This window comes from Cyprinodon tularosa, unplaced genomic scaffold (genome assembly GCF_016077235.1).
Source record: "Cyprinodon tularosa strain WSP-4 unplaced genomic scaffold, ASM1607723v1 ctg12, whole genome shotgun sequence".
NCBI classification, from domain to species: domain Eukaryota; kingdom Metazoa; phylum Chordata; class Actinopteri; order Cyprinodontiformes; family Cyprinodontidae; genus Cyprinodon; species Cyprinodon tularosa.
This window is the reverse complement of record NW_024038003.1, coordinates 3,376,001-3,386,115: the sequence shown is the minus strand read 5'-3', so window position 1 is coordinate 3,386,115 and position 10,115 is coordinate 3,376,001. Positions and strand designations below refer to the sequence as shown.

Genomic DNA, 10,115 nt, shown 5'->3' with positions numbered 1-10,115 from the left:
AATAAGTGATGTGACTTTGAGCCTAAGCAGTCTTATTTAGAAGCGTTAATAACTTTATTCGACTAAATAAACATTGATCTCAACACATGTACCAATAATTGACAGTAAAAAGAGGGATCCGTTGCACCGGAACGAGTTTTATTTTGAAAGTCTAAAGTGTACATCCTTTCTCCGTTCAGTTTTTGCCCGTTTCAGTTACACAGTTAAGGACCTTCCAGTCCAGCTTTTTTGGTCAGTTTTGGGGGACAGTCCTGAGAGGGGTTGGTGGAGATGGCGGCCGTCTTGCTGCAAGCTTTGGAGCGGACGGAGTTGAATAAACTCCCGAAAGGTGTCCAAAACAAGCTGGAGAAGTTTGTAACTGACCTGCAGAATGCTAACGAGGCGCTAAAGACACAGCATGAGCGGTTCAAGGCAGACAGCGGTGGGTAATATCAGCTCTCCATTATAGTTTCCTCTCTATTATTCTCCTTATTCAACAATAGACGTGGAAAACCTTAGTTTTCGTCGTTCGGTGTACAACTTATTGTTTTGTTTGATTGTTCTTTTGCTAAAAACTACCCTTCTTTTTTTAGCTACTGGAGCATGCTAAAGCTAGCTTCGGCGGTAGAAATTGGACCAAGCAAGCTTACAGGAGAACATTTTGATTAGACAGACTCTAAAATAGTTTATTTGAACGCCGAAATTAAGCAAATGTGTTAAATAACTTTGACAACATTGTTTTCAGATTTGTTATTATATCCATTTATATTCTCTCAATGGACAAAAAATATTTACCCGATCAATAATGGAGTTTTTTGGTTCGTCTTGATTCGTAGATCAGGTCTTGGTTCGTAGATCAGTTTACTCAAAACGACGCGATATTGTCAGGCTGCCACTGATTAATCAATCCAAAACAACCCAGTGAAATAGTACAGATCTGCAAACGTTTGAAAAATGTTATTTAACCAAACTGTTTGTCCTTTAAGTAGACTTTTTAATCTGTCATGTCCTGTCACCTAATATTAATACCAATTCTTCTCAAAAAATAAAAATCAGTTGGTAGTTCTCTTAATTATTTGTTTTCTGTATATCACCAGCTAAATTATATTTATAAAACATAGTTGTATTATAATTCTACTATTTAATCAAACAGAGCACTGCCTTGCAGCAAGAAGGTTCCTGGTTCAATTCCCAGCCCGGGGTCTTTCTGCATCGAGTTCGCATGTTCTCCCTGAGCATGTATGGGTTCTCTCCGAGTACTCCGGCTTCCTCCCACAGTCCAAAAAACCTGACTTTTAGGTTAATTGGCTTCTCTAAACTTCACTAGGTGTGTGTGTGAATGGTTGTTTGTCCTGTTTGTCTCTGTGTTGCCCTGCGATGGTCTGGCAACCTGTCCAGGGTGAACCCCGCCTCTTGCCCATAGACAGCTGGAGATGGGAACCAGCACTCCTTGCGACCCTGCTTGGGAAAAGAGTGATGGAAAATGGATGGATGGACGTTGAAGAAACTTACCTCTGCAGTTAACCCATCCCCTTCGGGGAGCAGTGGGCTGCCATCGTGGGGCGCTCGTAGAGCAATCGGGGGTTAAACCTCTTACTCAGAGTTCCAGAGTGGCAGTCTGTGGGAGTGGGGCTCGAAATAAGAACCTCAGGATTCCAAGCTCTATGCCCTAACCACTAGGCCACCACTCCCCCATAAAATTACATTCCCTGACTGGAAATCGAACCCGGGCCGAATCCTAACCACTTGACCCCCAGGGAGTTATATTACTGTTTTCTTAAATAACAAAACTGTAAGCAACACATAACAAAGAGGAGACAGATCCAACTGCACAAAGAGTGGATCCAGATCTTCAGGGATATCGCTCATTGTGCTATCCTCACAACACGTGACCGTGTGAAGCTAGACAGCCAGCGAACAACATGAAAAAAGTTCTCCTCACAAGGCTTGCTTTTCTTGCATTCTTGAAGAATCTTTATTCAATAATCTGGTTTTGATATCCTTTTTTATTTTGTAACTGAAATACACAGAAGAAAAAACTAATCACTGACTAATATTCAGATCTGAACATCCTCAGCACATTCTACACTTAGCTTAACCTAAACACAAATTTATCTGAGACATTTCTCATACTCTACAAAAAAATTATTTCAACACATATTCAATTGTTTTCTGAGCAAAACAATACTCGCAAAGACGAATATTTTCCGAGGCAGAAGCGTGTAGAACATTTAACTTCAACATGAACCGTTTCTGTAGCTAACTTGCTGAAACGGGATTTTCCAGAGGAAAAAAAAATAAAAAATACGTCAAAGATATTTTTGATAGGTGCTTTTTAATAAAAGGCATGACACTCATGCTTCTTTAAACAGAAGTCCAAGCTTTGTCTAGTTTTGAACTCTAGAAAACTAGATATGCAACCCCTTTATTTGTTTAAAACTAAGTGTGCCAAACAACTCTAAAAATACTCAGTTTCTTTGCTTATTTAAGAGTTTTAATATTCTATTGTTTTTCAGCTTTCTTTCTCAGGTAATATTACCTTCAATTTTTCTCCAATTGCTTACATATCTGCTGAATGTTTTGTCTCCTTAGAGCAACAGTACTTTGATGTTGAGAAGAGACTGACAGAGAGTCAGGAACAGATACTTTCTGCCACAAAAGACCTGCAGGTCCTGAAAGAGGAGAATAAAAAACTAAGTGAGTTATTTTTTTAATCTGTATAACCAGTCATTTAAACTTAAATGTACATTGTAACGTAAAAGTATAACATGTGGACCTGTTTTCTTTCAGATCTTAAGTTCCAATGTTTAAAGATTAATAAATGACAGGTCTAAATGGAAAATAATGTCACAAATCTGACTTATGCTCCCTCTACTTTTACCTAACCTTGAGAAACCTTTTTTTTCTGAATATTTATCTCTGTGCAGATGAAGAGCTGAGCACTCTGAAGGGAACAGAGGATGAGTCTAGTGAAGATAAACAACCAAAGCAGGTAAGGCAACAGTAGTTATGCTTGGCCAGCTGACAGGGACACACAAGCTTACTTCAGATATTTAAAAGTTGGCAAAAAAATCTAGCTTAATTTCTTTGATTGCACTTCATTGTGAACAAATATGATTGTTTTAAACTTATTTTTTTGGCTTTGCTCTAAAGCGAACCTTCATAATTTTAGCTTTGATCACTGATAACAGTAAATGTGATTTATTCTTTATTAATTTAATAGGGGGAAATAATCTTTTCTTTTCTGTGCAGCAAGTAAAGTCTAAATATGAAATTGAGGCGGAGAGGAGAGAACTGGCGAGGTTGCTGGAGAAGAGGACGCAGGAGGTGGAGAACCTTACAGGTAATATAAGCATCACTTTCTCGGTTTAATGTCTTAGGGCTGCTAAACTGAAATCTATGTGGTAATTATGTTGGTCTTCTTTTATGTTTTGAAGACAATTTTCTTATGTCAATATTTTGGTAATAGCTTTTAAAGAACTACCTTATCTTTTTTGATCATTTGTGTATGTAGAGGACTTGAAACGTCTGAATGAGAAGCTTACAGACACCAGTAAAGTAAAGATGGAGCTACAGATGAAGCTGGATGAAATACAGTCATCAGCAGCCTCTGTGCAGGTAGTAGACTGGTTGTTATAAAGTAATTTTATCAAAGTCATTATGCGTCTTTACCTGCCTCATGTTCCACATTAAAACCAATAACTTTGATCACTCTTGTGAAAATGTTATGCTCCCTGTACAGTTTTATGCTGCTTCATTTTGAACAATCATATAAAATCCAACTACCTACATTAAAGATGATTTAAGTGGTGCAACAAGGCATTATGCAAAGCAAAAGGGGCTCTTTTTATTTTTCTTACAAATACAATATTGTAATTGTAGCACAGAGAGAAACGGATGGAGCAGGAGAAAGAGCTGCACGAGAAGAAAATCGAGTGGCTGACGGCAGAGCTGTCGGAAAAAACTGAGGAGTTACTGAGCACCAACAGAGAGAAAGGCAAGGAGATACTGGAGCTGCAGGGCAGTCTGAAGAGCAGCAACGACCAGGTGAAAAACGACTAAACACAGACGGTTTGATAGATATACAGACATACATTTGGCTTCTATGTGTGGGTCGGTTTTTATTAATCAGTGGTCATTAGAGACATGATTCAGCGCTTACGCATTGTGTTGTTTCTCCCCAACAGGTGACCAGGCTTGAAAGTCAGCTTGCCTCGCTGAAAGAACTGAGTGACAGCCAAAGCAGGAGAGCTGACGAGCTCAATAACAAACTCAAACAGGTAAAACTGAGTTTGAGGTTTACAACTAACACTAGATATGGTTTTAAGAATTAAAAAAACAAAACATTTAATATCTGAAAGCAGCAACATTATTGCAAGGTGTAAAAACATAGTCTTCGGTAATGTGAAGATGGCAAAATGTATTTACATAGAGGAGACATATCAATTGTTAACTTAATTTTGTTCTTCTCCCTACTAAATGTTTTCTTTTTTTTTCTTTACCTATTTTCTACTATTTATCCCTTAAGGCGAAGGACGAACAGTTTGCTATGGAGGAGAAGTATCGCACTGAGCTCAACGCCCATGTCAAACTGTCATCACTCTATAAGGTCAGAGTCACCTTGAGTACGAAATGATATTCAATAAATCACAATGTCGTCACCTTTTTAATTCCCTGATGCTAATGTTGGTCAGAGGCATGTAACACCCTTTCCTTTCTCTAGGGTGCAGCAACTGACATGGAGACAAAGAACCAGGAGCTGAGCAGGGCAGTGGAGGAGCTCAGCAAGCTGGTTAAAGACACGGGAGAAGGTAGGAGGCTTTAGCTACAGCCCTCCATATGCCAGGCGTCACTAATGAACTGTAATGGACTGATGTTGTGTCTTTTCAGCCAATAAGACTCTGGGGAAGAAAGTGTCAGATGCTGCAGAGCAAAAAAAGCAGCTTGAGGCGGAACTTGGAGAGAAGATCAAGAAAATGGAGAAGGAGCTGGAAAATGCAGTGGTGAAGGCTGCAGGCAAACACTGCTGTATGTACCTGCACTTTCTCTAATTTGTAGACATCTTATGATTAATGATCTTTGTTCTGGTAACAGTGCTGATCCTGCTGCTTATGTTTTTCCCCTGCAGGCGGCTCTTCTCTGACAGAAGAACAGTTAGACTCTCTGTGTCCATCAGCTGCTGCCATCGCTGCTATTGTCAAGCCTGGAATGAAGTTTTTCGATGTAAGTTATAAATCCAGTTAAACATTCGTAGATTCCTATAAAGCACCTTGCAAAAATGCTCAGACCAACAAGGAGTAGAGCATAGATGTGTAGCCAATTTATAGAAGATGGGCGATTTATGAAGTTTAGAAATTGAAATCTAAACATTATGCATGCTACGTTAAAAACTGCCTCTTCATGGATTGGATTTGCAGTTTGTATGTGATGTCTGCACCAGCTTTCTACATATGGAGACTTCAGTATTGTCCCTATCTGCTTTGCTTAGTAGAACAGATTCAGTCAAATTTGACTGAGTGTCTTAAACATACATTTTCAAAAGTTTTGCCACTAATGTTCAGTTTGATTAAGGTCTAGATGTTGACTGGGGCGTTAGAAAGCATTAGTATGCTTTAATCATGACCATCCATAAAGCCCTGCTTGAACCTCCTTTCCAGTCTAAAGGTGTTTGCAGCCTTTATCTGGTGTTTCCTCCATGATTGCTGTGTATTTAGATTCCTCCATTCTACCTTCAACTCTTGATTCATTGCCTCCCTTAAAGAAAAGCAGGCTCCATGTTTTCCATTACAGATGTTGTGTTCAGGACAATGTTAGTTTTCCTTCTCATTCACTGATTTAGTTTTCTAGAGGAAGTATCGCCTCTCATCCAAGAGGCTTTTACAGTTCTGACTGAAGGGGTTGGGATCTCTCCACCACCAGTTAGAACTGAAGCAGATTCTTCCACCTGTGTCGTGGATCTTCCCATTGATCCAGAGATATCATATAGCATCTTTATAGCCGCTTTCCCGAATAACTCCTTTTTCACCTTTCTTTGCCTTTTATTAAACCATTTCCATTCTTTGAGGATTAATCTTACTGCATAAAAAAAGCTGTAAATGGATCAAATCCCAGTGGTTCTTTAATGACTAACGTTGGGACTCATGATGGAAGTTATCTGCACAGGATTTTATTTTGTGACATCAGAAGACGGCCTTATACAATTGGATCTTCTACTCAAGAGTTCTATTCCCATAGACATTTAAAAAAAAAGTTTTCAACCCTGAAGAATAATTTCTCTTTCACACAACACTCATTCTTTACTATGTGTTGGTCTGTCCTAAATCCCATTAACAAATTGTCATTTTAATTATAACGGGACAAAAGGAACCAATTTAAGCAGTTTAATTACTTTCATCAGGGATTTCCGTTCGTTTGCTTTGGCAGGACTCCACATTTTATTGTTTGTGACCATTATAAACATATATTATTTCTTAATTTCTAATCACCTGATTGTTGTTTATTTTTGTACGTTCTAAAATGTGATCAATGAAGTTATGTGTGTTGTAGACCTTTTAAACTGGCACAGGCCAGTGGAGCCTGGCTCTTTAATCTGTCTCCTTTCTGAATAATTTTTCCCTGCTATGTTTTCTTCTTAGCTTTATAATGCATATTCAGAGTGCCAGACCCAGCTGCTGCTTGAGAAGCAGGAGACGAGGAGGGTGAGCAAGGTCCTGGATGAAATAGTCCAGGAGGTGGAGTCCAAAGCACCTGTACTCAAGCGGCAAAGAGAGGAGTATGAGAGCATGCAGAGGTCAATGGCATCCCTGTGCAACAAACTGGAACAAGCTCGAGCTGTGCGTTTGAATGATTTGTGCATAAATGTATCCACACTGAGTAATTTTCTTAAAAATATTCAATAACTTTTTTTCTGCTATCAGGAGATCTACAGTCTGCAGAAAGAGAAGGATGAGGCCAAACAAAGCTTTCAAGCCATGGAGAGAGATAAACTCAAGGCAGAGAGACACCTGGAGGACACTTCTACACAGGTATGCTGTGCTTCTTTTAACTCGATGGCAGTAAGATAAAACTCCAGTTTTAACGTGTTCATCTTCCCGGTCCAGCTGTGTAATCTTCTGTTAGAGTTGGAAGTAGCACGCGGTAACAGGGTGTCCAAAGACGACGGCAGCTCCTCCGACATTTCCAGCACCTCAGAGGTGAACAGCTCAAGCTTGCTGTCGTTCCGCAGTGTGATGGAGCTGCAAACACAGAACCAAAGTCTGCTGGGGAGACTACGAGAGCTAGAGGAGGAGAAGAGCAGAGAACAGGCCAGGGAAACAACAGCACGGTAAGGAACTCTATCAGGGTATTTTTTGTATGTTTTACAGAAGTGCTGAGAAAGATATTTTTTACTTTTTACCTGTTGTAGCGTAACAGAGTTGCAGTCCACGGCGGATAAACTCCAGAAGGAGGTGGAGCAGCTGAGAGAGCAGAGGAACCAGCAGAAACAGCTAGCAGACTCCAACGCTAGGCAGAGAGACATGTTCAAGGCACTGCTGACTCAGAGCACAGGCTTCAGCCTGCCTCCTCAAGGTGACATCAGAGAAAGAAATGTTTTCTTCTCCTCCAGTTGGGAATTTTTGGTGGACTAGCAGTTTTGCGATTCACAAAATGGAAATATTAAAACAAGAAAATAAGTTGTTTAAAATGTCATTGTTAGATTCAAAGGAATGTGAGACTAATAGATGGGATGTTTTCCTTTGGCCTTTATTATTAGGATAATATCCTGATGTTTTTCTTACAGGTCAGGAGTCTTCTCCCCATCCTCCTGCCCCCGTTACTCGCTCCACTCCTCAGAGAGCCGCTGCTGCAGAGTCGACCCAGACTGCTCAAACAAAAGCTGCTCTAAAACAGGTAGGCATTGTCAGCAGTAGGGTTTTTTTTTTTTTTTTGGTAAATGTTATTTAGACTGTTAACACGGTATGGGAATCCATTTGTTTACTTCCAGCTGAATGATGCTTTCACCTTGTATAAGAAGGAGAAGGCTGAGAACGACAGAATGCTGAATGAAACAAATGACCGCTTGCAGCGGCAGCTGACAGAGCTCCGCTCCAGCCATGCCAAACTCACCTCTCAGCTCGACTTCAGTAACAAGAGGTGCAATTAAACTTAGAAAAAAAGCTATAAAATCTGGTTTTCTCTATTTTCACTTTGTAACGAACTGTTTCCGTCCTCGGCTCTCAAAATTGTTTCCCTGTTATTTATCAGGCATGATATTCTTCAAGAAACTGTATTGGCGTACCGCAGAGAGATCACTGCGCTACAGACGAGCAACCAGAAAATGGCGGCCACCGGCCAACGACAAGAGCACATCATCCACACAATGATCCAGGACCTACGAAGGGCTAATGAAAAATTAGCACTGGAGCAGGTGAGGAAGAAGAGTTTTGGGAGACAGTTCTCAGTTCAAACTGTAATCTGTATCACCTTTAGACATTTTATACTTGATTCTCAAATTGGTTAAAAAGATTCAAACATTATAAAAACTGGTTACAGTCTAACTTGCTTTGTACTGATAAGGCAAGCATGGATCTGAGATCTAAAGTAATGTCATAAGTATTTGGTGTGACTTAATTTTCATTAAGACTTATTTAAGCAACTGGTTGGAATAAAACAGAGCACTCTTCAATTAAAACAACAAATTATCTTTAAATTGAATTAATTGTAGATTTTCTGTTAATTCTACATTTAGTTGTTTTTTTTTAAACCTCACTTTAAGTGAAGTCTTATCCATATTTTAGCGAATAAATGTGCTTGACAATACTTTTAAAATACAGTTTTTTTTAGATTTGGGTGTCATATTAGACTTTTTAAATCCTCTCTGATTACATTTTTTTTGTATGTTTTTTGTTTTATGTTTAACAAAGCTAGAAGGCAATTTTCAGTTAGATTAAAACAGGTTAAGTTCTTTGTCTTTGACTCTTAACTGCACCGTACAGCTTTCTCAGATTGGGTTTATGTCAAAGGAATCAGTAACCGGCAACTCCCCACTCTGCAACAGAATACTTTGGATTTATTGTTGTTTGGATTAATTTCACAGTTGATAAACCAACAAGGACTGTGTTAAGCTTTTCTTTGCATGTCCACATCCTGTCTTTTTTCTTGTTCTTCAGGCGCGTGTGGAGAATCTGACCAAAGAGAGAGACATGTTACGACAAGCAGAGCATCGCCTCGATAAAGAAAAGGAAGCCGTTCTGGCCGAACAACGCAACCAGAACCTGCTGCTAACCAACCTCAAGAGCATACAGGTATCAGCCCAAATTACACTGTTGTCCTTCCTCACCAACAGCCTGTTCAATAGCAGCTGCCTATACAAGCATGTTGGTGATGTTTAGGATTAATCATAATTACATTTATCTAAGTTTATTAGCTGTTGATAAATATATATTTTGAATCTCCTTCCTTCCTTCCTTCCTTCCTTCCTTCCTTCCTTCCTTCCTTCCTTCCTTCCTTCCTTCCTTCCTTCCTTCCTTCCTTCCTTCCTTCCTTCCTTCCTTCCTTCCTTCCTTCCTTCCTTCCTTCCTTCCTTCCTTCCTTCCTTCCTTCCTTCCCTCCCAAGTTGTCTATGGAGCGTACAGAGACAGAGACTCGCCAGCGACTTAACAACAAAATAGAGCAACTGGAGGCTGAAGTGGCTGTGATGAAGTCCAAGCTGGAGGAGGAAGTCGCACAAAGACATGCCCTTGGACGCACCATGGATGTAAAGAAAATCTTTCTCTCCTTGTCAATTAAATGCAGAGGTTGCTCAATATAGAAGGATGTTGCAATGTCATGGTTTTGATTTTGTTCCTTCCTGCTGGGTTGTAGGCACAGTTATTAGAAGCAAAGAGGCAGCTGGCAACACAAAGCACCTTGCTGCAGAAGACCAAGGAGCTGCTGAGTGGCTCTGAGCAACAGGTGGCTAAACTGAAAGCTCAGCTGGCCTCTGCTTCCTCCTCTGAAGCTGCTGCTGCTTCCAGCAATGCGACTACCCCCGCTGGCAGAGCCGCTGGCCTCAGGCAGCCACTGAGAGGTACATGCATTTGCAGATTAATAATCCAGCATTTAAAGGGAAGAATTATTATTTTTTTTTTTTTATCCCTGATGACAGTCCTGTGTCT

The 10,115-nt window shown here is 40.0% G+C and overlaps 1 protein-coding gene across 1 annotated transcript in view; it reads left to right on the top strand.

The window, feature by feature from the left end:
• The first annotated feature begins 160 nt into the window (after positions 1 to 160).
• Positions 161 to 10,115, top strand: part of LOC119774129 (nucleoprotein TPR-like) — a 30,596-nt gene continuing 20,641 nt past the window's right edge. Inside the window, exons 1-21 of the mRNA XM_038271497.1 lie at positions 161 to 421; positions 2,572 to 2,676; positions 2,907 to 2,971; positions 3,232 to 3,322; positions 3,494 to 3,597; positions 3,862 to 4,026; positions 4,167 to 4,259; positions 4,508 to 4,588; positions 4,703 to 4,790; positions 4,870 to 5,007; positions 5,108 to 5,202; positions 6,615 to 6,812; positions 6,897 to 7,004; positions 7,080 to 7,303; positions 7,385 to 7,548; positions 7,760 to 7,869; positions 7,964 to 8,112; positions 8,224 to 8,386; positions 9,129 to 9,263; positions 9,575 to 9,715; positions 9,823 to 10,027. Of these exons, the coding sequence (XP_038127425.1) occupies positions 271 to 421; positions 2,572 to 2,676; positions 2,907 to 2,971; positions 3,232 to 3,322; positions 3,494 to 3,597; positions 3,862 to 4,026; positions 4,167 to 4,259; positions 4,508 to 4,588; positions 4,703 to 4,790; positions 4,870 to 5,007; positions 5,108 to 5,202; positions 6,615 to 6,812; positions 6,897 to 7,004; positions 7,080 to 7,303; positions 7,385 to 7,548; positions 7,760 to 7,869; positions 7,964 to 8,112; positions 8,224 to 8,386; positions 9,129 to 9,263; positions 9,575 to 9,715; positions 9,823 to 10,027 (2,773 nt within the window). The 5' untranslated portion in view covers positions 161 to 270. The remainder of the gene's footprint in view (positions 422 to 2,571; positions 2,677 to 2,906; positions 2,972 to 3,231; positions 3,323 to 3,493; positions 3,598 to 3,861; positions 4,027 to 4,166; positions 4,260 to 4,507; positions 4,589 to 4,702; positions 4,791 to 4,869; positions 5,008 to 5,107; positions 5,203 to 6,614; positions 6,813 to 6,896; positions 7,005 to 7,079; positions 7,304 to 7,384; positions 7,549 to 7,759; positions 7,870 to 7,963; positions 8,113 to 8,223; positions 8,387 to 9,128; positions 9,264 to 9,574; positions 9,716 to 9,822; positions 10,028 to 10,115) is intronic.